The sequence below is a fragment of the Amblyraja radiata genome, chromosome 25 (genome assembly GCF_010909765.2).
Source record: "Amblyraja radiata isolate CabotCenter1 chromosome 25, sAmbRad1.1.pri, whole genome shotgun sequence".
In the NCBI taxonomy this organism is placed as follows: domain Eukaryota; kingdom Metazoa; phylum Chordata; class Chondrichthyes; order Rajiformes; family Rajidae; genus Amblyraja; species Amblyraja radiata.
The window spans coordinates 33,018,721-33,042,953 of NC_045980.1; the positions used below are offsets into that span (position 1 = coordinate 33,018,721).

General features: G+C 51.7%; 1 protein-coding gene across 4 annotated transcripts; it reads right to left on the reverse strand.

Moving 5' to 3' along the window:
* Positions 1-1,797: 1,797 nt before the first annotated feature.
* usp30 (ubiquitin specific peptidase 30) lies at positions 1,798-22,541 on the reverse strand. 4 transcript variants are annotated; one of them, XM_033043791.1, is made up of 13 exons: positions 22,416-22,541; positions 19,777-19,886; positions 18,972-19,154; positions 17,758-17,861; positions 17,151-17,249; positions 14,545-14,590; positions 10,790-10,884; positions 9,926-9,985; positions 9,406-9,492; positions 7,324-7,398; positions 5,966-6,188; positions 5,060-5,168; positions 1,798-3,331 (listed from the first exon to the last, which is right to left on the reverse strand). In XM_033043791.1, exons 1-13 carry the CDS (start codon positions 22,499-22,501, stop codon positions 3,067-3,069), a joined length of 1,542 nt encoding a protein of 513 aa, XP_032899682.1. In that variant the 5' UTR covers positions 22,502-22,541; the 3' UTR covers positions 1,798-3,066. The 4 variants fall into 4 exon arrangements, with proteins under 4 accessions (XP_032899682.1, XP_032899681.1, XP_032899684.1 ...); XM_033043790.1 differs by having other exon boundaries at positions 2,557-3,331; positions 17,758-17,864; positions 22,416-22,536; XM_033043793.1 differs by lacking the exon at positions 17,151-17,249 and having other exon boundaries at positions 2,557-3,331; positions 22,416-22,536.
* Between the last annotated feature and the right edge of the window lie 1,692 nt (positions 22,542-24,233).

Below are 24,233 nucleotides of genomic sequence, written 5' to 3' on the forward strand. Positions count from 1 at the left end.
AGTTTACAGATACAGAGTGGAAACGGACCTTTCACCAGAGTCCAAGCCGACCATCGACCACCCCTTGACACACTGGTTATATGTTATACAAATCTCTCAACCACTCTGCACACTAAAGGCAATTCACAGCGGCCGATTTGCCTACAAACACACACGTCTTCATCACTTCCTCCAGCACTTTGTGTTTTTCAACAGGATTAGTATGTTTAAAAAAAACCCTCTAATGTCCTCTTTGCAATTAGTACTGGATTACTTGACTAAATGATGAGCCTCAGACCAGAGATGGAGGCACATTTTTTACCAATTACTTCCGTAGAATATTAGGGGTATTGTTATCCATTCTGTCTGTATGTATATTTTATAAATATTTCTTATTAAAACGTTTCTACTCTGACGCAGGTGACTTGGGTACAGTTTTACTTGGTTCAGTTTATCAGACTATTGCCGTCTGTCGTAAGGAGACAGGTTTCAATTCGTGTCGGAAGGAACTGCAGCCCCTGGTTTACACCGAAGATAAGTCACAAAAATGCTGGAGTAACTTTGCGAGCCAGGCGGCATCTCTGGACAGAAGGAATGGGTGACGTTTCAATGACGGTGACGGGGTCCGAAGAAGGGTCTCGACCCGAAACGTCTCCCGTTTATTTTTCTCCAGAGATGCTGCCTGACCCGCTGAGCTCTACTCCAGCGTTTTGTATCTGTCCTTACTTTCAAGTCCTATTCCATTGCCTTGAGCAGAAAAGTCTGGACTAGGCTCAACATGGGGAAGCGTGAATGTTATGGGGAGAAGGCCGGCTTCCTAGTTTGGAAATAAAAGAAAAAAAATCAGGGCAAAGGATAGCCTAGGGGTCGGCAACCTGTGGCCCACGGGCCGGATTCGGCCCGTAACCCGAAATCATCGGCCCGCAGGTATATTTTGTTTTCAATTCGTTTTCACGACCTGGGCGCTACATCCAGTCCCGGGGCAGGCGAGCTGATCTGGAACTGCAGAAAACTAATTGAAAACCACCTGAAAACGAATGCGAAAAACAACACCAAGTGTCACACTATGGCGATAGACGTGGCCTGCCATCCGCTCACAGACATGGGTCCTAGCCCCTATGCAGAACAAGGTTGCCAGCCCCTGCCTCAGACTTTAGAGATACAGCGTGGAAACAGGCCCATCGGCCCGCCGAGTCCACACCCAGCCCAGCGATTACCCTGTACACTAGCAGTATCCTACACACGGACAATTTACAGAGGCCAATTAACCTACAAACCTGCAGCGGGCAGCACTTAAACTACAAACCGGCAGTGTCTATATGTGGACCACAAGGGCCCCGAGGTTTGGTCGCCAGATTAACAAGCCGGTGTGCAGGGGAACACAGACACAACATGCTGGAGTTACTCAGCGGGACAGGCAGCATCTCTGGATAGTAGGATTGGGTGACGTTTCGGGTTGAGACCCTTCTTCAGACGTCTCGACACTTATTCCTTCTACCCAGAGATGCTGCCTGACCCGCTGAGTTACTCCAACATTGTGTGTCTATCTTCAATGTAAACCAGCATCTGCAGTTCCTTCCTACACACAACCAACAAACCTGTTTGTCTTTGGAGTGTGAGTGTGGGGTGGGGGGGAGGAAACCGGAACACCCGGAGAAAACCCACACGGGTCACGGGGAGAACGTACAAACTCCGTACAGACAGCACCCGTAGTCAGGATGAAACCCGGGTCACCGGCGCTGTGAGGCAGCAACTCTACTGCTGCGCCACCACTTTAAAAGTTTCTAAAGTTAAAAAAAGTAAACTTGCCTCCAAATCTCCAGATTTGACGCTCATGAACGTTTTATTACATTTCCGCTTAACAAATTAATTAAAACACTTGTAAAGCACTTTCATCGTGTCAGATACATGTACATACATTGGGTTAGTGCAAAAGTTGCTTTCATTTCTGAAGTTTCTCATTTACACAATCAGAACTTCACATTATTTTCTCACAAAGGTATTAAAAAATCAAACGTGTATAAACGTTTTCATTTCCCCCCCCTCCCCCATTCTCATGTATAGTGAACAGACACAGGCGAACCTTGTGGAGATTGATGGGTGCACCAAGGGCGAAGGCAAGGACCAACATTGGTGGGTGTCCGCTCCACAAGGTGCAGGCGGGTCCGAAATACGTGGCCTGGCGATCGGCCTTTTCCCGTTCCCTTCACACTTCTCCTGGATCAGACCCTTCCTGTTGCTCGCCCCCGATTCACTTTGGACTTTACTTTGGAGGTACGGAGCGTAAACGGGCCCTTCGGTCCATCAAGTCCGTCTGCCCTGACCAGCGATCACCATACACACCATGTCTCCGCCTTTATGATCCCAACTCAAAAGACTCCACAGGGCATGCCAATTTCTTTGATTGATTGGAATGTACAGCATGGAAACAGGCCCTTCGGCCCAACGAGTCCATGCCGACCACCGTTTGCGCCAGTCCTGTGTTATCCCATTTTCACGTCCACTCCCGATGTGCAGAGGGCCAATTAACCCGTAGACCCGCACGTCTTTGGGACGCGGGAGGAAACCGGAGCCACCAGAGAAAACCCACGCGGTCACAGGGAGAACGTGCAAACTCCGTACAGACAGCACCGAGGTCAGGATGGTACCCCGGGTCTCTGGCGCTGTAAGGCAGCAACTCTACCCGCTGCGCCACTGTCCTGCCCCAATAATATTCACCAGGTGGCAACCCACGCGGCAACAGGGAGAACGTGCAAACTCCACACACACACACACAGCGCCCAAGGTCAGGATCGAACCGAGGTCTCTGGAGCTGTGAGGCAGCAGCTCTACCACTGTGCTTCCCCAATAATATGATGTCAAAAGAGCTCTCAGCTAGTTCAAATAGTCAAAGTCCACATATATACATTATGGAGCCGTCTGGAGACACATTATAGCCGTTTGATTTACGCGCTTTGGTTCACTGCAGATACTGAAGCAGACGCCACCACCAGCTCGGCAATAATCAGGTCCCATCTCTTCAGAAGTTCACCTCCCTTTCAACGGTGAAGCTGGCAAAGTCCCTCCGCCGTGCGACTCGCCGCACACTTACTTGCCCGGTACGAGCTCGCGGCTGGCGTGCCGGGCCAGAGGTGGGACCCGCTCGTAGAAGAGGAGGTAGGCGTTGGAGGCTTGCACCTCCTGCAGGCTGGCCTTGCGCACGGTGTCGTCCGAGATCCAGGTCCACTGGCTGCTCAGCGTCAGCGGGTTCTTGGAGGTGGAGGGCGAGCGGCGGTAGGTGACAAAGTGACCCGAGTGGACGTCCCCGTGGTGGACCACCACCGACATCAGGCGGAAATAGTACACCGGCGACCTGTAGGGGGCGTGAGGGCAGGAAGTCTGTACTGGGAGGAATGGCCCACCCCCTCGCGGTCACAGGGAGAACGTGCAAACTCCACACAGGTAGACACGCACACACACATAGATACACATGGACACACACACACAGATACACACACACACACATAGATACACATGGACACACATACACACACACATAGATACACACACACACATAGATACATATGGACACACACACACACATAGATACACATGGACACACACACATAGATACACATGGACACACATACACACACACATAGATACACATACACACACACACATAGATACACATGGACACACACACACACACACAGATACACATACACACACACACATAGATACACATGGACACACACACACACACATAGATACACATGGACACACACACATACACACACACACATAGATACACATGGACACACACACACATAGATACACACGGGGACACACACACATGGACACACACACACACATGGGGACACACCCACACACACCGGCTCTACCAGCTGCACCACCGTGCCACCCTCAATAATATTCACCCGGAGGAAACCCACGCGGTCACAGGGAGAACGTGCAAACTCCACCCAAAACGTCACCCATTCCTTCTCTCCAGAGATGCTGCCTGACCCGCTGAGTTACTCCAGCTTTTTGTGTCTACCATCTCCTTACCCCCTTCAAATATAAGACAGACACAAAAAGCTGGTCAGGCAGCATCTCTGGAGAAAAGGAATATGTGACGTCTCCGCTCGAGACCCTTCTTCAGATATGGTTTGCTGCCGAGCTGCAGCCAGCGGTCCTGAGCTCCCATCTACCTCATTGGAGATCCTCGGACTATCTTTCATCGGACTTCACTGGACTGTATGGTGTACTTGGCCCATACTCCTTCACACAGAGAGTGGTGAATCTCTGGAACTCCCTGCCACAGAGGGTAGTCGGGGCCAGTTCATTGGCTATATTTAAGAGGGAGTTAGATGTGGCCCTTGTGGCTAAGGGGATCAGAGGGTATGGAGAGAAGGCAGGTACGGGATACTGAGTTGGATGATCAGCCATGATCATATTGAATGGCGGTGCAGGCTCGAAGGGCCGAATGGCCTACTCCTGCACCTAATTTCTATGTTTCTATGTTTCTATGTAAACCTGTCCTATCCATGTACCTGTCCACATGTCTCTTAAATGTTGGGATAGCACCTGCAACATTATGATAGTGCCTGCTCATGCAATGCAAACAATCTTGGCTCATACCTTCCCTCTTTTGATCTGTGGCCTTTGTCCAACCATCTACCTATTGTTATCCCCCCCCCCCCCCCCCCCCACCTCACCTGTATCCACATTACTTCCCAGACTTTGTCCTGCCCCTCCTCTCTTCCAGCTTTCTCCTTACCACACGACTCTCAGTCTGAAGAAGGGTCCATAGGACACAGGACTGGAATTAGGCCATTCAGCCCATTCAGTCTGCCCCGCCATTTGGTCATGGCTGTGATCTATTTGTCTTTCTCGACCCCTGTTCTCCTGCCTTCTCGCCCGAACCGGAAACGTCACCTGCCCGTGTTCTCCAGAGATGCTGCCTGTTCTGGGTCTATTTTTGATTCGGTAACGCGTTCGAATGAACCCGTAATTTTATTTTGACATATGGAACAATATTGGGGGATGGAGTTGGAAGGGGGAGAGGGGGCGGAAGAGAAATATTAAATGGACTCACGAGTAACTTGCAGTGCCAAAGGATGGTGTAGTGGCTAAAGATGACAGCAGGGATGATGAACATGCTCCATTTGCCAAGGGCATTTTAGCAATGCTGGGTAGAGTTGACCCTGCATGGAATCACAGAAGACCTCCTTTACACTTTGTCCCTCTCACCTTAAAGGTACTACCACTTGCCTTGGACACTTCCACCCCTGGGATAAAGGTCCTTATAGTCTAGGAAACACCCAGTCCGTGCCGGCCAGCGATCCCCGCACGCTGACACTATCCTGCACACACTAGGGGCCGATTTACATTTTATACCAAACCAATTAACCTACAAGCCTGCACGTCTTTGGAGTGTGGGAGGAAACCAAAGATTTCGGAGAAACCCCACGGGGAGAACGTACAAACTCCCTACAGACAAGCACCCGTAGTCGGGATCGGACCCGGGCCTCTGGCGCTGTGAGGCAGCAACTCTACCGCTGAGCAACTGTGCCACCCCCCACCCCTCATCCACCTGCGCTGCTAAGAATAGAGTCCCAGCCTGCTCAACCTCTCCCTGTATCTCAGGGCTTAGGGCCCTAGGGCGGCACGGTAGGGTTGCCTCCTTACAGCGCCAGACACCCAGGTTCGATCCTGACCTAGGGTGCTGTCTGCGAGGAGTTTGCACGTTCTCCCAGTGACCGCGTGACTTTTCTTCGGGTGCTTTCGGTTTCCCCCCACACTCCAAAGACGTGCGGGTTTGTAGGTTAATCGACTTCTGTAACTTGTCCCTGGTGTGTGTCGGATAGAATTAGTGTAGGGGGGGGTCGTGATCGCTGGTCGGTGCGGGCTCGATGGGCCGAAGGGCCTGTACCTCTCTCTCTCTCGTCTAAAGTCCGGTAAATCTCTGCAGCTTGACAATGTGACGGTGGGCGTTGCGTACCTGGTTTGCTCAGCAGGGCTGCCTCCAGCATACACGGCAGGCTTCCCGTGCTGGCCGCTCGGCTCAGCCGCCGCTGCCCCTGCCGCCGCCACGCCGGCCCGCGGTACTTGTAGGCGTCGAGCGAGAGGAACTCGCTGAACTGCACGTGTTCGTTGCGCTTCAGAGGGCTCCCCTGGCTGGACCAGGACAGTCGTTGCAGGTGGATGCACAGGCACTGCGGGAGCTCACAACAAGAAGAGTCAGCACAGGTTAGTTTACAGTCTAGAGACACAGCGCGCAAACAGGCCCTTCGGCCCACCGAGTCCGCGCCGACCAGCCATCCCCGCAAACCAACATTATCCAACACACACAATTTTACATTTATGCCAAGCCAATTAACCTACAAACCACCAGACACAAAATATTGGAGAAACTCAGCGGGTGAGGCAGCATCTATGGAGAGAAGGAAGAAGGGTCTCGACCCGAAACGTCGCCAATTCCTTCTCTCCATAGATGCTGCCTCACCCACTGAGTTTCTCCAGCATTTTGTGTCTACCTTCGAATTTACAATTGACAATAGGTGCAGGAGGCCATACGGCCCTTCGAGCCAGCACCACCATTCAATGTGATCATGGCTGATCATCCACAATCAGTACCCCGTTCCTGCCTTCTCCCCCTATCGCCTGACTCCGCTATTTTTAAGAGCCCAATCTAGTTCTCTCTTGAAAGTTTCCAGGGAACCGGCCTCCATCGCCCTCTGAGGCAGAGAATTCCAGACTCACAACCCTCTGTGTGTAAAAGTGTTTCCTCATCTCCGTTCTAAATGGCTTACCCCTTATTCTTAAACTGTGGCCCCTGGTTCTGGACTCTCCCAACATCGGGAACATGTTTCCTGCCTCTAGCTTATCTTATATGTTTCAATAAGATACCCTCTCATCCTTCTAAATTCCAGAGTATACAAGCCCAGCAGCTCCAGTTACCAGCATCTGCAGTTCTTTCTTAAACCTACAAACCTGTACGTCTTTGGAGTGTGGGAGGAAACCGAAGATCTCGGGGAAAACCCACGCGGTCACGGGGAGAACGTACAAACCCCGTACAAGCAAGCACCCCTAGTCGGGATCGAACCCCAGTCTCTGGCGCTGCGAGGCAGCAACTCTACCGCTGCGCCACCGTTCTTGATTAGTTACGGGTGTCAGGGGTTATGGGGAGAAGGCATGAGAATGGGGCTGGGAGGGAGAGATCGATCAGCCATGACTGAACGTCGAAGTAGAGTCGATGGGCCGAATGGCCCAATTCTGCTCCTATCACTTCTGACTTTGCACTGGACTCGGCAGCTATCAACATCCAAAAGCAATTTGCGATCACGGACACAAGCCCACCTTGCCGATCTTCAGCTGTTTGATGAAGGTTGTCCGATGGCTTCCTGGAATCCGACCACTCTGATTCCCCTCGACCTGATTTAGTGAAAGAACAGAAAGAGTTCCCAGAATTTAAAAGAGAGAGATATAAATATAAATTAAAATCTATGGTGAGTGTATTTTAAATATGAGATATAGAGTCATACAGCGTGGAAACAGGCCCTTCGGCCCAACTTGCCCATGCTGACCAACATGTCCCATCTACACAAGTCCCACCTTTCTGCATTTGGCCCATATCCCTCTAAACCTGTCCTATCCATGTGCCTGTTCAAATGTTGTGATAGGCCCTGCCTCAACTACCTCCTCCGGCAGCTCGTTCCATACACCCACCACCCTTTGTGTAAAAAAGTGGCCCTCCAGGTTCCTATTAAACCTGGGGGGGGGGGGGGGGGGGGGGGGATAGGACTGTGTATTCGCCCTATCTTTTCCTCTCAAGATCTTATACATCTCTGGAAGATCACCCCTCATCATCCAGCTCTCTCTCTACCGAATAGAGTTCCAGCCTGCTCAACCTCTCCCTGTAGTTCAGGCCCTCGAGTCCCGGCAACAACCTCGTCATATCTATAAATAAATAAATGTTCCAAATATGTCTGGAGTGTGTGTGTGAGAAAGAGAGAGCGTGGGTGAGCAAGGGAGAGAGGGGGCGAGGGAGAAAGGGAGAGAGGGAGAGAGAATGAGAGGGAGCGAGGGAGAGAGAGTGAGAGGGAAGAAGGGAGAGAGGGGGAGGGAGAGAGTGAGAGGGGGTGAGTGAGAGGGTGAGAGTGAGAGTGAGAGTGAGGAGAGAGGGAGGATGAGAGAGTGAGGGAGAGTGAGTGAGGGAGGGGGATAGAGGGAGAGAGGGAGAGAGAAAGTGAGAGAGAGTGAGGGAGAGAGGGGGTGAGTGAGGGGAGAGAGTGAGTGATTGTGTTATCTACATGGTTGCATCATACAACATTGGGCCTGGAATGTGGGCGGCGCGACTCTCATCAGCAGCGGCCTCTGCAGTCCGTCTGCGTTTTTATTATTTTATGTCTATGTTTTTATGTAGTTTTTGTTATTTTTGTTGGGGTATGTGTGTGGGGGGGTGGGGGTGGTGTGGGGGTAACTTTTAAATCTCTCCCTGCACGGGAGACACAACCTTTTCTTTGTCGGGTCTCCGTTGTCGTTGGGGCTGCAACGAGGAGCGGCCTCCAACAGGAAGACCGGGGGCTGTGGTGCCGACTACTCACCTCACCGTCGCGGAGCTGGCCGAGTCCAGAGCGGGTGGAGCTGTGGTGGACGCTGCTGCGGCCCGACCCCCGGAGATCCGGTGGCTGCAACTGCGGGTTTGGCGGACAGTGACACCGGGAGCCCGCGGGTCCCTGGAGGGAGTCCGCTTTTCAGGGCTCCCGCAACGGCGACTTCTCCCGCCCGAGTTGCGGGGTTGAAGAGCTCCTGGAGCGGGGCCTTACATCACCGCCCCGCGCGGCTTGGAATGGCCGCGGGAGTTTGCGAGCGCACGCCGGGGGATCTAACATCAAGACCCGGTGTGCGACCTTGCATCACCCGGCGTGGCTTTAATGGCCGCGGGACAATTCGCCATCGCCCGCCGGGGGCTTTGACTTTGACTCTGACATCGGGGGGGAGAGTGCAGTGGAGAGAGAAGTTTTTTTGGCCTTCCATCACAGCGATGTGATGGATGTTTATGTAAATTATGTTGTGTCTTGGGTCTATTTGTTTGTAATGTATGGCTGCAGAAACGACATTTCGTTTGGACCTCAAGGGGTCCAAATGACAATAAATTGAATTGTATTGTATTGTATTGTATTGTATTGGAAGGCCAAGTGAAGCCTCTACATTTTTAGCAACTGTGAATTTGAAGGATAGAGGTTGGTGCCAGCAATGTGCCGGCTCTTGTGTACTGCCCCAGTGTCATGTAGCACTCTTACACGTTTGTATTGAGGAATGATTGTGCTCTTGAATGGAAAGGTTTTGCTGAATTGTATGCAGAAAAATGGTGTTTCACTGTGTCGAGGTCCGTGTGCCAATGAAGCACCGTTGAACCATCGATGGGGCTGCATTTACCTTGCTGCAGTTCTCACATGTCACGTCCTTGATGGACTCTGTAGAGATGAAGTGTTGTAGACAAAGATCCAGCGTCACGGGTCGACCCTGCAAGGGATAGATGGCGGATAAATGAGTTTAGAGATACAACATGGAAACAGGCCCTTTGGCACACTGAGTCCACACCGACCATCGATCACCCGTTCACACTAGTTCTACATTATCCTGCTTAATCATGCTGGCAAAGAAAACAACGCAAAAAGCTGGAGTGACTCAGCGGGACAGGCAGCATCTCTGGAGAGAAGGAATGGGTCGAGACCTCGCGGGCAGATCCGTCCCCACAGCCATCTTCTGCTGCCGACTTTGTGGGCCGGTATCTCGCACACCCACCACCCCCTCTCCAAGCCGTGACCTCTGTTGTTCTGGCAAAACACAGACAATACGGCAAGGCTCTGGAAGCACGGGTGCCGGGAAATCGGTGGTGGACGTGTACATGATACGAAACAACGGAGTCTTCAACGTGCGGGCTGTACGTACGTACCCAGGTCACCGCGGGAATGGTGAGGGAGAGGCTGTCGAACGTGTCGTATCGGACAGGGCTCTGCGGAGAAGAGGCGCAGTTTGTACAAGATTAGAATCATGGCTACCAAACAACTTTATTCATCCCCGGAGGGAAATTGATTTACAACACAACAAGATACATGAAACTCGAAACTAAAGTGACGAGCGGCAAGTGCAAAGATTGGGGAGGGGAAGGGGGGGGGGGGGTGGAGTCAGTCTCAGTCTACCCCACGACAGAAGGGGGAGTAGTTGTACAGTCTGATAGCCACAGGGAAGAAGGATCTCCTGTGGCGTTCTGTGCTGCATCTTGGTGGAACAGTCTGTTACTGAAGGTGCTCCTCAGGTTGACCGGTGTGTCACGGAGGGGGGAGCTGTATTGTCCAGGATGCTCCGCAGTTTGAGGACCATGCAAGACCACCTCCAGTTGACTTTCCGCTGACTGTGATGTAGCGAGCACGCATTACCAGAGTTTGGGAGAGGACCAGTATTACCTCTTTGGAGATCCTTGGACTATCCTTGATCGGATTTTGCTGACTTTATCTTGCACTAAACGTTACTCCCTTATCGCTGTAAATGGTTCGATTGTAAACTTGTATTGTCTTTCCGCTGAGAGGTTAGCGTGCAACAAAAGCCTCCTTTTGATTGCACGAGACAATAATCTAAACTAAAGTGTTAAGGGCCTGTCCCACCTGGGCGTCATTTGCGCGCCACGCAGATGGCGTGCGAGGATTTTGTACATCCCAAAATCCTGGGGCGCCGCGCGCAATCGCGCATCACTGCCTACGTCACCACACGTGAGGGAGGGGAGGGGAGGGGAGGGGAGGGGAGGGGGGGGCTCACCCACCTGCTGTTCACACTGTTTACACACCATGTTACTGGTTAGCCGACCATGGAAAGGGTGCTGGGATTTCCACGGGCTCGGTGGCAGCAGCAGAGGACCTTGAACAGGAAAGATATCAATGAGCAGGGGAAAGCAAACAAGAACAAGGTGGGAATACTCGGCAGGTCAGGCAGCACCTCGGGGAGAAACAATGCAAGGACCTTGCCAGGAAATCAGGGCAGCACGGTGGCGCAGCGGTAGAGTTGCTGCCTCACGGCGCCACAGACCCTGGTTCGATCCCGACTACGGGCACTGTCTGCACGGAGTTTGTACGTTCTCCCCGTGACCTGCATGGGTCTTCTCCGGGTGCTCCGGTTTCCTCCCACACTCCAAAGGTTTGTAGGTTGGTTGGCTTTAGTAAAGATTATAAATTGTCCCTAATGTGTGGGAAACATTAGATGACACAACAGTGGTGGGACTCATCAGCGGAGATGATCAAACAATGCACAGGGAGGAAGTGAAACAACTAGTGGACTGGTGCGGCAACAACAATTCAGCATTAAACGTCGACAACACAAAGGAGATGATTGTCGACTTCAGGAGGGCGCAGCCAAAACACACACCCCTCAACATCAGTGGCACCACGGTGGAGAGAGTGGAGAGCATAAAGTTCCTCGGAGTGCAAATTACAGACAGTCTCACCTGATCCAGGAACAACACTCCCTACCAACATCCTCAGGACTTTCTACAGGGGCACGGTGGAGTCTGTACTCACGTACTGCATGAATACGTGGTACTCTAACTGTAACTGCTCAGACAGGAAGGCTCTGCAGAGGGTAGTGAGGGGAGCAGAGAGGATCATTGGCGTCTCCCTACCCTCGGTACAAGAACTGTTCCAGAGCCGCTGTCTGAAACTGAGAATAGCTAAGGACAAACTGCACCCCCTCCACACACACCTGGATCTCCTGCCATCAGGCAAGAGATACCATAGCATCAAAGCCCGGACTATCAGACTGCTAAACAGCTTCCTGCCACAGGCTGTGAGGCTGCTAAACAGTCACTCCACCTGATTCTGCTGCTTTGCACTAACAATTTAATAACTCTGGTACTGGCCTCTCAAATCAGCTGCCCTGGACATTTTAATGACTGTTTTTACTGTATTTTAATGTTGCTGTTTTACCTGCTTTTAATTATTTATACTGTTTCATCAGGGACTGGATTGTTTTTACTGTTATTATGTGTGAAATGTTTAAGTTTCATGTGCGATGCTCCGGTATTCCCAGGGAAACGTCTACTCATTTTGCACTGTAAAATTGTTGCTTTGCAAGATGACAACAAAGGTTGATTGATTGATTGATTGATTGAAAGTGCTAGTGTACGGGGATCGCTGGTCGGCGTGGGCCCGGTGGGCCGAAGGGCCCATTTCTGCGCTGTATCTCTAAACTAAACTAAAAAATCGTGGGCTGAAGGGCCTGTTCCTGTTCTATCAACTAAAAGTCTCAGACCAGAAATGTTAACTGATGTTTTTCCACAGATGATGCCTGACCTGCTGAGTGTTTCCAGCACTTTTTTGTTCGAATTTAGATTTCTAGCGTCTGCAGTTTTTAGTTTAGTTTAACCATATAACAATTACAGCACGGAAACAGGCCATCTCGGCCCTACAAGTCCGCGCCGAACAATTTTTTTCCCTTAGTCCCACCTGCCTGCACTCATACCATAACCCTCCATTCCCTTCTCATCCATATGCCTATCCAATTTATTCTTAAATGATACCAACGAACCTGCCGCCACCACTTCCACTGGAAGCTCATTCCACACCGCTACCACTCTCTGAGTAAAGAAGTTCCCCCTCATGTTACCCCTAAACTTCTGTCCCTTAATTCTGAAGTCATGTCCTCTTGTTTGAATCTTCCCTATTCTCAAAGGGAAAAGCTTGATCACATCAACTCTGTCTATCCCTCTCATCATTTTAAAGACCTCTATCAAGTCCCCCCTTAACCTTCTGCGCTCCAGAGAATAAAGACCTAACTTATTCAACCTATCTCTGTAACTTAGTTGTTGAAACCAAGGCAACATTCTAGTAAATCTCCTCTGTACTCTCTCTATTTTGTTGACATCCTTCCTATAATTGGGCGACCAAAATTGTACACCATACTCCAGATTTGGTCTCACCAATGCCTTGTACAATTTTAACATTACATCCCATCTTAGTTTAGTTGAGAGATACAGCGCAGAAACAGACCCTTCGGCGCAGAAACAGACCCTTCGGCCCACCGAGACCGCGCCGACCAGCGATCCCCGCACATTAACACTGTCTTACGCAAACTAGGGGCAATTAACATTTACACCAAGCCAATTAACCTACAAACCTGTATGTCTTTGGAGTGTGGGAGGAAACCGAAGATCCCGGAGAAAACCCACGCAGGTCACGGGGAGAACGTACAAACTCCGTACCGACAGCGCCCGTGGTCAGGATCGAACCCGGGTCTCCGAAGTTGCGAGATCTGTAAGGCAGCAACTCTACCGCTGCGCCAACGTTCTAATTTTCAATTGGCAACGGGCGCCACGGTGGTGCAGCTGGTAGAGCCGCTGCCTCACACCACCGGAGACCCGGGTTTCATCGTCAACTGGAGTGCTGTCAGAGTGGAGTTTGCACGTTCTCCCCGCCACCTGTCTGGGTTTTCTCCGGGTGCTCCTGTTTCCTCCCACGCTCCAAAGACGTGCAGGTGTGTGGGTTAATTGGCCCTTTGTGAATTGCCCCTATTGTGTAGGGAGTGGATGAGAAAGTGGGATAACATAGAACTAGTGTGTACAGGTGACCGATGGTCAGCGTGGATCCAGTTTGGCCGAGGGGCCTGTTTCCACGCTCTATCTCTGAGCTAAACGAAGGGAAAGTTGAGCAAGAGAGAGCTCCAAAGCAGTATTGTCTACGAAAAGGCTCAAAACAACTTCAGAAAGAAAGCTAAAAAATCAGCAGGCAATAATGAAGGTGATACCATCGAAACAATCAACAATGGTGTGTGCGGTTGTAATCTTTCGATGGTGTATCGATAGGAAGGCCATTCTTGCTATTGAGGGAGTGCAGCGTAGGTTTACAAGGTTAATTCCCGGGATGGCGGGACTGTCATATGCTGAGAGTATGGAGCGGCTGGGCTTGTACACTCTGGAGTTTAGAAGGATGAGAGGGTCTCTCATTGAAACATATAAGATTGTTAAGGGCTTGGACACGCTAGAGGCAGGAAACATGTTCCAGATGTTGGGGGAGTCCAGAACCAGGGGCCATAGTTTAAGAATAAGGAATAAACCATTTAGAACGGAGACGAGGAAACACTTTTTCTCACAGAGAGTGGTGAGTCTGTGGAATTCTCTACCTTAGAGGGCAGTGGAGGCAGGTTCTCTGGATGCTTTCAAGAGAGAGCTAGATAGGGCTCTTAAAAATAGTGGAGTCAGGGGATATGGGGAGAAGGGAGGAACGGGGTACTGATTACATTGAATGGTGGTGCTGGGTCAAATGGCCTGCTCCTGCACCTATTGTCTATTGTCATCCGGAAGAAACCCACCTCCCACACAACGCTGAGAACTACATTCTGCACTGTACCTTCCCCTTTCCTCGTTCCATTGTACTTGTGTTTGACTTGAGTCTGTTTATGTGTGGCGTTAACACATCTGATGTGGAGAGCGTGCAAAACAGAGCTAAACAGGTAAACGCGGACAATAAGAAACCTAAAGCTGAAGCTAAACCATGTCGCCACGGAAGGTTTTCTGACTCAGATTCTTACCCCGGCTCCTGCAGCTGGGCTGGCTGCCCTCTGATGCTGGTGGGGTCTACAAAAGGCAAGGAGAGAGAGCACGATTATCCAGCCTGCTGGAGTCTGAAGGAGGGTCTCGACCCGAAACGTAACCCATTCCTTTTCTCTAAAGGTGCAGCCTGACCCACTGGGATACGCCAGCAATTTGTGTCTACCTTCGGAGAGCATGTTCAATTATCCCCGGTGTGCAGGATAGTGTTAGGGCCGCACTGGTTGCTGTCTGTACGGAGTTTGCACCCTCTCCCCGTGACCTGCGTGGGTTTTCTCCGAGTGCTCTGGATTCCCCCTCACCCCAAAGACGAGCGTGTTTGTAGGTTAATTGCCTTTGGTATCATTGTACATTGTCCCGTGTGCGCTAGGATCGTGCTTGTGTACGAGGTGATCGATGGTCGCGGCGGACTCGGGGGGGCCGGGAATAGGCTCGGTGCAGGAGTAGCCAAATTTGGCCATTCAATATGATCACGGTTGATCATCCAGAATCAGGACCCTGTTCCTGCTTTCTCCCCATATCCCTTGATTCCCTTTGCCCTAAGAGTAGGTATGTTGCAAAGCCTACCTGAAGTGTCGCTGAAAATCTGTCGCTGCGGGTGTGCGCGATTTTGGCGCCGTTTAGAGGGGGCGGGTTTAAAACGCGATTTTCTCTAAGCTGTTCCAATCGAAAATGTTCAGCCTAGTTAATTATTAACGAAAAATCGCTGAAAGACCCCGTCGCAAAAGCTATTATTAGGTTTAAAGGCCTTGAATAATAGTTATAGTAGTTTAAAAATCAAACTCTAAACCCGCGACCGCCAGCAACCGCAGGGTCTCATAAAGCAAACCACAGAAGGTTGGCTGTATATTTTTACATTAAAAAGGGCTTCTAAAGATCCCTTTATACAAAGTTTAATATTGCGAGTAGCTCATTTTGGGCCCATTATATCCCGCAGTATTTTTCTCGGCATTTGGGGGCACAAATCTACCGCAATGTGAACGTTCTAAACCAGCGCGTTCCACAGGGACCCACTGGAAAGCTGATTTAAATGGACATTTATTTACAGCAATTAAACACTAAATTCCTTCCATTTGGCCTATAAATTAATGTAAATGAGATTTTAAAATCATGTTTTATTGTGAATTATTTGTGAATATTATTTGGACATTTAGGCTATTTAAAAATGTTAATCATTTATTAAGAAATGGATAGATGTTTAGATCTAGTAATTGAAGTCTGAAATTAGCTACAATTAGGTAACTAACTAATTATATGCTTTAATTTCAGGTCATCCAAGTAAGATTATTTTATATTTGTTTCAGAATGCTTCAATCTATGATAACTGAAAATTTCATTCAGTTCTCTTAATTTTTAAGAAAGTTATGGGCTTTTGACTGTTCACGATCACAGCTTTTTTGTTATGTCCATAGAAAATCAATAGGGAACAAGATGCTCATTTCCCAGTATGAAAATGGCCATAACTTTTTAAATACTTGAGATATGAAAGTGAATTAGGTGTCAAATTAAACTTATTTTTATGCTTTATCTGATGGGATAAATTACAGACTTGATTTTTAAAATCTCAAAATTTTGTAACATTGCTACTAAGAGCTACATCTAACTCTTTTTTGAAAACATCTGCAGGTTCAGCAGGGATGGGTCCGGTCCCAGAATAACTAATAATAATGGATGGGATTTATATAGCGCCTTTCTAATACTCAAGGCGCTTTACATCGCATTATTCATTCACTCCTCAGTCACACTCGGTGGTGGTAAGCTACTTCTGTAGCCACAGCTGCCCTGGGGCAGACTGACGGAAGCGTGGCTGCCAATCTGCGCCTACGGCCCCTCCGACCACCACCAATCATTCACACACATTCACACACAGGCAAAGGTGGGTGAAGTGTCTTGCCCAAGGACACAACGACAGTATGCACTCCAAGCAGGATTCGAACCGGCTACCTTCCGGTTGCCAGCCGAACACTTAGCCCATTGTGCCATCTGTCACTGGATCCGCTTTGCTCTCAGGTCTTTGACTCGGTGGAAGAAGCTGCAGGGAACAAATGCTTCAACGCTCTGTCTCACAACTAAACTAAATACAATCCCAGTTTAACGCTGCTATATTAGTTTTTATTTAATTATTGCACTATATTGCTGTTTCTTAATTTATCAAACTGTTTGGTTGTTTATTACATTATGTGTTGAGTGCCACGTTTACAGCCCGCTGTGCTGCCGCTGTCGTTTGCTGCAAGTAGGATTTTCCGTGTTGCGTTTCAGGACACGTGGCAATAAAGCAGTCACGGTGGCGCAGCGGTAGAGTTGCTGCCTCACAGCGCTTGCAGCGCTAGAGACCCGGCCTCGATCCCGACTACAGGTGCTGTCTGTACGGAGTTTGTACGTTCTCCCCGTGGATTTTCTCCGAGATCTTCAGTCTCCCCCCGCACTCCAAAGACATGCAGGTTTGCGGGCTAATTGGCTTGGTGTAAATTGTAAATCGTCCCTAGTGTGTGTAGGATAGTGTTAGTGTGCGGGGATCGCTGGTCGCGGCGGGCCGAAGGGCCTGTTTCCGGCCACGCTGTCTCTCTAAACTAAACTGAAACTTTACCTCCAGAGAGTGAACATCGAACAGGTGGGCGACTTGTGGCTGGCGGTCCCGCTCATCCTCCAGGGCCGAGGTGAGCACGTGGAACAGCTCGTGGGCATCCTGGGGGGCAGAGGGGAAGGGCAGTCAAGCCAAGGGCTGTACGTGGCGGGAAATCAGCACCATCTCCCGTGACAGGAAACAAAGCGCGGAGCAGTGTGGCAGGGACGGGCGATCTTTGCCAAATCACTGCCCTAGGACAGACAATAGACAATAGGTGCAGGAGTAGGCCATTCTTTGTCACTTTGTTGGTGACCTTTATGTGGTGACTGTTTGCATACATAAGGTCATAAGTGATAGAAGAATTAGGCCATTCGGCCCATCAAGTCTACTCCCCCATTCAATCGTGGCTGATCTATCTCTCCCTCCTAACCCCATTCATCTGCTTTCTCCGCGTAACCCCTGACACCCGTACCAATCAAAGACAAGAAAGGTTTAGGGGATAATGGGCCAAACGCAGGCGGGTGGGACTCGTGTCGATGGGGGCATCATGGTTGGCATGTGCAAGTTGGGCGGAAGGGCCTGTTTTCTGCGCTGTATCACTCTGCGGCTTTACAGCCCTGGTGCTTACCTGCTCTTCGAAAGACGACATTTGCCACTTGTACATCCGCAACACCTCCAGGAGGCTCCCCGCATCCACCACGTCCTCCGACGTCTCGCCGGCGCCAGATAATACTGCTAGCAGAGGAGACAATGACAACCAACAATGGACCATTGTGGGCCCCACCTTTCCTTGATCATCCTTACTTTCTGCACATGTTCCATTCCTCTCTCGCAAGTACTGTCTACATCTCACGTTCCCCTCTCCCCCTGACCCTCAGTCTGACCAAGGGTCCCGACCCGAAACGTCGCCTGTTCCTTCTCCCCAGAGATGGTGCCCGACCCGTTGAGTTGCTCCAGCATTTTGTGTCTGACTTCAAGGTGAAGATCAGTTGCAAGGAGTTGCCTCAGCACCCTCTTGGCAAGAGACGGTGAAAATAATTATCAGTTAGGATCGGAGGTCTTAGGAGCAAAATTAGGCTTCTCGGCCTATCGAGTCTACTCCGCCATTCAATCATAGAAACATAGAAAATAGGTGCAGGAGGAGGCCATTCGCCCCTTCGAGCCATCACCGCCATTCATTGTGATCATGGCTGATCGTCCCCAATCAATAAGCCGTGCCTGCCTTCTCCCCATATCCCATGATTCCACCAGCCCTTAGAGCTCTATCTAACTCTCTCTTAAATTCATCCAGTGATTTGGCCTCCACTGCCCTCTGTGGCAGGGAATTCCACAAAGTCACAACTCTCTGGGTGAAAACGGTTTTTCCTCACCTTCTCAGTCTTAAATGGCCTCCCCTTTATTCTAAGTGTGGCCCCTGGTTCTGGACTCGCCCAACATTGGGACCATTTTTCCTGCATCTAGCTTGTCCAGTCCTTTTATAATTTTATATGTTTCTATAAGATTTCCCCTCATCCTTCTAAACTCCAGTGAATACAAGCCTAGTCTTTTCAATCTTTCCTCATATGACAGTCCCGCCATCCCAGGGATCAATCTCGTGAACCTACGCTGCACTGCCTCAATCACAAGGATGTCCTTCCTGAAGTTCCTCAAATCATGGCTGATCTATCTCTCCCTCTCAAGCCCATTCTCCTGCCTTCTCCCCATAACCCCCGACACCCGTACTAATCAAGAATCTTATCAATCTCCGCCTTGAAAGTACCCATTGACTTGGCCTCCACATCCGTCTGTGGTGACGAGCTCCACAGATTCACCACCCTCTGCTGCCCTGGTTTGTAGACTCACCTCGGAGTAATCGGTGGAGGGTGACGGAGAGGTAGGGGCTGCGTTCCTCCAGGGAAGCGTCCAGACGGTAGCGAGTGGTGAAGTCCCCGAGCCAGCGGACGAAGGAGGGGCAGGCGGACAGCCCCTGCAGCAGGGAGTTCATGAAGCAGGTGTTGCCCAGGTTGAGGAGGCCGGGGACCAGCCCTGGAACACAGCAAGGGCCAAGGGCCGGTCATAACTCGAGCTCAACCACGGCTGGTCACAGCGAACACGGGAGGGTTCAACGATCGGCCCACAATGTTTGGAAACACGAGGCCTTGTCTCCTCTCACCCCTCGGGCAAAAGGGTGCGGACCAGGGCTGGGCCTCGACGGGGTTTCGGGCATCGGGCAGCTAGGGTGGAGGCTACTGCACTGAGGAGTCCCATGCAACCCTTTTCCCTCGTGGTTCAACAGACCCGTCAGCCGTCTGGTTGGGGCTGAAGATGTTCTGGTTGGGTTGCTCCTGGGCCTGGCCAAGCTGGCCATCACAGTGCCAGGCGGAAGAGGGCTCTGCCCGAGCCGGCTGCCTGCCCCTTTTCCGGGGTTACGTCCGCACCTGGGTGGTACGAGAGAGGGACTACGCGCTGTCCACGGGCACCCCGGGGGATTTCCGGGACCGCTGGGCACCGCAGGGGGGTTGAATGCATCTTGGACAAGGACTGTAACATAGTTGTATAATAGTTTATCGTTTAAAAAAAAGTCACAGGGCAGCATGCAACACTGGGAGAGGGACGGACGGGGAGCGGACGGGGAGGGTCGCGTCCGTAGCACTGCTGGTACACGTACCTCTCCGGCGCTTCTTCCTATCGGTAATCGGCCCCCACAACACGTAGATACTCGCGGCCAGGGCGGCGGCAATCCCCCCGATGACACCCCAGTTCCTCAGCATTCTGCCTCTGCGCATTTAGACCACACAAGCCGGTTTAGATATTGGACGCTGTCCATGGTCAACTTACTTCCCCCCCCTCCCCCCCCCGCTCCAGCCTCACTCAGCACCAAAGATACTAGAGGAGCCAAAAATCATAGAATGCATATGGTCCAGAAACCTTTCATTGCGCCTACCGGTCGATCATTTTATACGCAATTTTCCTTTTTGTTTAAAAAAAAAAAGTAGCACATTATTATAAACAGAGATCATAGAAGGCCAAGTTAGACCAAGATAAACTCCTGCAAAACCCAATGGACTGACGTGGATTAAACTGCGAGACGCATAGCGGAGGTCGGAGTCTTATTCCCAAAATGGCGGCAGTTCCACTCCGTTGCGTACTACAGGTCAGTCCATTGGTTTTTGTAAGAGTGGTCTATCTTACTCCTCTAGTATCTTTGCTCAGCATGGTTTAGTTTCGTTTATGGTCACGTCATATTCACCTCAACCTTTGCACCAGAAAACAACGATAACCTTGTTGTACTGTGTTTAGTTTAGTTATTCCCCTCTCTCCCATCTCGCTCTCCAACCTTCCCCCTCCTCTATCCCCTCTCTCCCTACCCTCTATCCTCCCACCCCTCTCACCCTCAGCCTCTCCCCTCCATCTTCCCCACCCTCCACTCCTCCCCCTCTCCTCCCTCCTCCTTCTACCTTCCCCTCTTCTCCAAGCACCCCTTCACTTATTTCCCCCCCCGCTCCTACTCATTTCCTCCATCCCCGCACCATCCCTCCGCTCTTTTTTTCCTCTCCCACACACCCCCTCCATCCCTCTATCCTATCCCCAACCCTTCCTGCTCCACCCCCCTCACTATCCTGCCCTCCCCTCCGTCTCTCCCATCTTCTCTCACTCTCCCTCCCTCCCTGCCATCCCTCTCCCCTCTCTCTCCTCCCTCAACCTCCTCAGCCACCTCCCCTCCACCGTCCACTCGGTTACCTCCCTCCCCCGCCATCTCTCTCCCCCCATCCCTATTTCACTCTCCTTCCTCCACCCTTCCCCTCCACCTTCCTCGCCCAGCACCCTTCTTCACCCCCTCATTCCTCCTCTCCCTCTCTCTTTCCCCTCCCCCATCTCTCTCTCCCTCCCTGCTGTACCTGCATGCTTACTTTCATTGACTGATGTACAAGGACCCGCAGATCCCGTTGTACTTACACTTTTCCCAACTTGACTCCATTCAGATAATCATCTACCTTCCTGTTTTTGCTACCAAAGTGGATAACCTCACATTTATCCACATTAAACTTCATCTGCCATGTATCTGCCCACTCCCTCAACCTGTCCAAGTCACCCTGCATTCTCATAGCATCCTCCCCCTCTTCCTCCACTCTGACCCTGCATTCTCTTAGCGTCTTCCCCCTCCCTCCCTCCTCTCCTCCACTCTCATCCTGCATTCTCCTAGCGTCTTCCCCCTCCTTCCCTCCTCTCCTCCACACTCACCCTGCATTCTCATGGCATCCTCCCCCCTCTCTTCCACTCTCACCCTGCATTGTCGTAGCGTCTTCCCCCTCCCTCCCTCCTCCACATTCACCCTGCATTCTCATAGCGTCTTCCCCCTCCTTCCCTCCTCCACATTCACCCTGCATTCTCATAGCGTCTTCCCCCTCCCTCCCTCCTCTCCTCTCACCTCACCCTGCATTCTCATAGCGTCCTCCCCCTCCCTCCTCTCCTCCACTCACCTCACCCTACATTCTCATGGCATCTCCCCCTCCCTGCCTCCTCTCCTCCACTCTCACCTCACCCTGCATTCTCCTAGCGTCTTCCCCTCCCTCCCTCCCTCCTCTCCTCCACACTCACCCTGCATTCTCCTAGCATCTTCCCCCTCCACTCTCACCCTGCATTCTCCTAGCGTCTTCCCCCTCCCTCCCTCTCCTCCACACTCACCCTGCATTCTCATAGCGTCCTCCCCCTCCCTCCCTCTCCTCTCCTCCACACTCACCCTGTATTCTCATATCGTCTTCCCCCTCTCTCCACATTCACCTCACCCTGCATTCTCCTAGCGTCTTCCCCCTCCCTCCCTCCTCTCCTCCACACTCACCTCACCCTGCATTCTTATAGCATCTTCCCCCTTCTTCCTCTCCTCCACACTCACCTCACCCTGCATTTTCCTAGCGTCTTCCCCTCCCTCCCTCCCTCCTCTCCTCCACACTCACCCTGCATTCTCCTAGCATCTTCCCCCTCCACTCTCACCCTGCATTCTCGTAGCGTCTTCCCCCTCCCTCCCTCTCCTCTCCTCCACACTCACCCTGCATTCTCCTAGCGTCTTCCCCCTCCCTCCTTCTCTCCTCCACACTCACCTCACCCTGCATTCTCATATCGTCTTCCCCCTCTCTCCACATTCACCTCACCCTGCATTCTCCTAGCGTCTTCCCCCTCCCACTCCTCTCCTCCACACTCACCTCACCCTGCATTCTCATAGCGTCTTCCCCCTCTCTCCACATTCACCTCACCCTGCATTTTCCTAGCATCTTCCCCCTCCCTCCCTCTCCTCTCCTCCACACTCACCTCACGCCGCCGCCGCCGCCCCGCAGCAATCCCCGCACCAGCCGCTCCCCGGGCTGAGCGCGGCCTCCACCGGGCCCGCCTCGCATCCCCGACCCCGACCCCGGGCCCTGTAGCACCAGCAGCGCCGTCGCCCCGCCCCGCCCCGCCCACACCGGCCGGGTGACGGAGGGAGGGGGCACCGGCAGCGGCCCCTGGTGGTGGGAGGCGGCGCGGCTACGAGTCCCCCAACAGCGGCCCCTGGTGGTGGGAGGCGGCGCTGCTACGAGTCCCCCAACAGCGGCCCCTGGTGGTGGGAGGCGGCGCGGCTACGAGTCCCCCAACAGCGGCCCCTGCTGGCACGGAGGATCCACTGCTACTGCCGTCCAACAGCGGCCCCACGTGGCCGGAAAGTAGAACTGTCACTGGCCCCCATCCACCCCCCCTGGTGGCCGGGAACTGTCACTGCCGCCCCCCCCCAACCCGCCAGCGCCGCCTTGTGGCACGGAGCTGCCACTACTATAGTCGTTCATCAGCGCCCCCTGGTGGCCGGGGCGATCCACTGCTGTTCCCCTCAGCCAGAGATGACTCCAAAGCCACCATGGTCCCATCACCATGGTCCCATCACCATGGTCCCACCACCATGGTCCCACCACCCACTCACATCTTCCCATCCCCACCCCTTTCCCTCAGAGACTGCTCCCTCCCTCCATCCTCTTACACTCCCTCCACCCCCCCCCCAATCTCTCTTCCTCACTCCTCACACCTCCTATCTCACTCTGAAGAAGGGTCTCCACCTCCAGTTTAAATTCCATTTGGAATATTTTGGAGGACCAAGAAACCAAGAACCAAGAACCAAGAAACGTCGCCCATTCCTTCCCTCCAGAGATGCTGCCCGTCCCACTGAGTTACTCCAGCTTTCTGTGTATCCTCAACCCGATCTCACCCCATCTCTCCTCCACTCTCTCCCTCCCAATCTCTCTCTTCATTCCTCCCCATCCCCCCCGGCTCATTCCCTCTATCCTCACCTCCCTCCTCCCCCTCCATCGCCATCTCCCTCCCCATCCCACACTCCCAGTGCCTTCCCACCAGCAGCCGGTCTGCGTACCGCCCCCCCCACCCTCCGTCTGACACCATCCTCTCCGGGCGGGCGAACCTTGGAGGTGACGTTAGGATGAGTGCATCACGTTGGCGGTAGAGTTGGTGCCTCACAACACCAGAGACCCGGGTTTCACCCTGACTACGGGTGCTGTCTGTGTGGAGTTTGCACGTCCTCCCCGCGACCGTGTCTGGGTTTCTCCGCATACCCTGGTTTCCTCCAGCATTCTAAATGCGTGTGCGTTAGTGGATTAATTGGCCCACTGGAAATTGCCCTCAAGTGTGTCTGGAGTGGATGAGAAAGTGGGATATCATAGAACGGGTGATCGATGGTCAGCGTGGACTCGGTGGGCCGAAGGGCCTGTTTCCATGCTGTATTTTTCAATCAATTCAATCAATCAATTTTACCAATCCGTCTTCTCCCTGTAAATAATCTCTAGTGTATAGACGCGTGTGGAATCTGGAGAATCTAGAGATATGGCACCGAAACTGGCCCTTGGGCCCTTTGAATCCACACGACCAGCGATCACCCATTCACACTAGTCCTATGTGGAAACAAGGAATTGCAGATGCAGGTTTACCAAGGAAAGATGCTGGACAATAATAATAATAATAATAATAATAATAATAATAATAATAATAATAATAATAATAATAATAATAATAATAATAATATTAATACATTTTATTTTCGGGCGCCTTTCAAAGTCTCAAGGACACCTTACAAAAATTAACAGAAGAGAA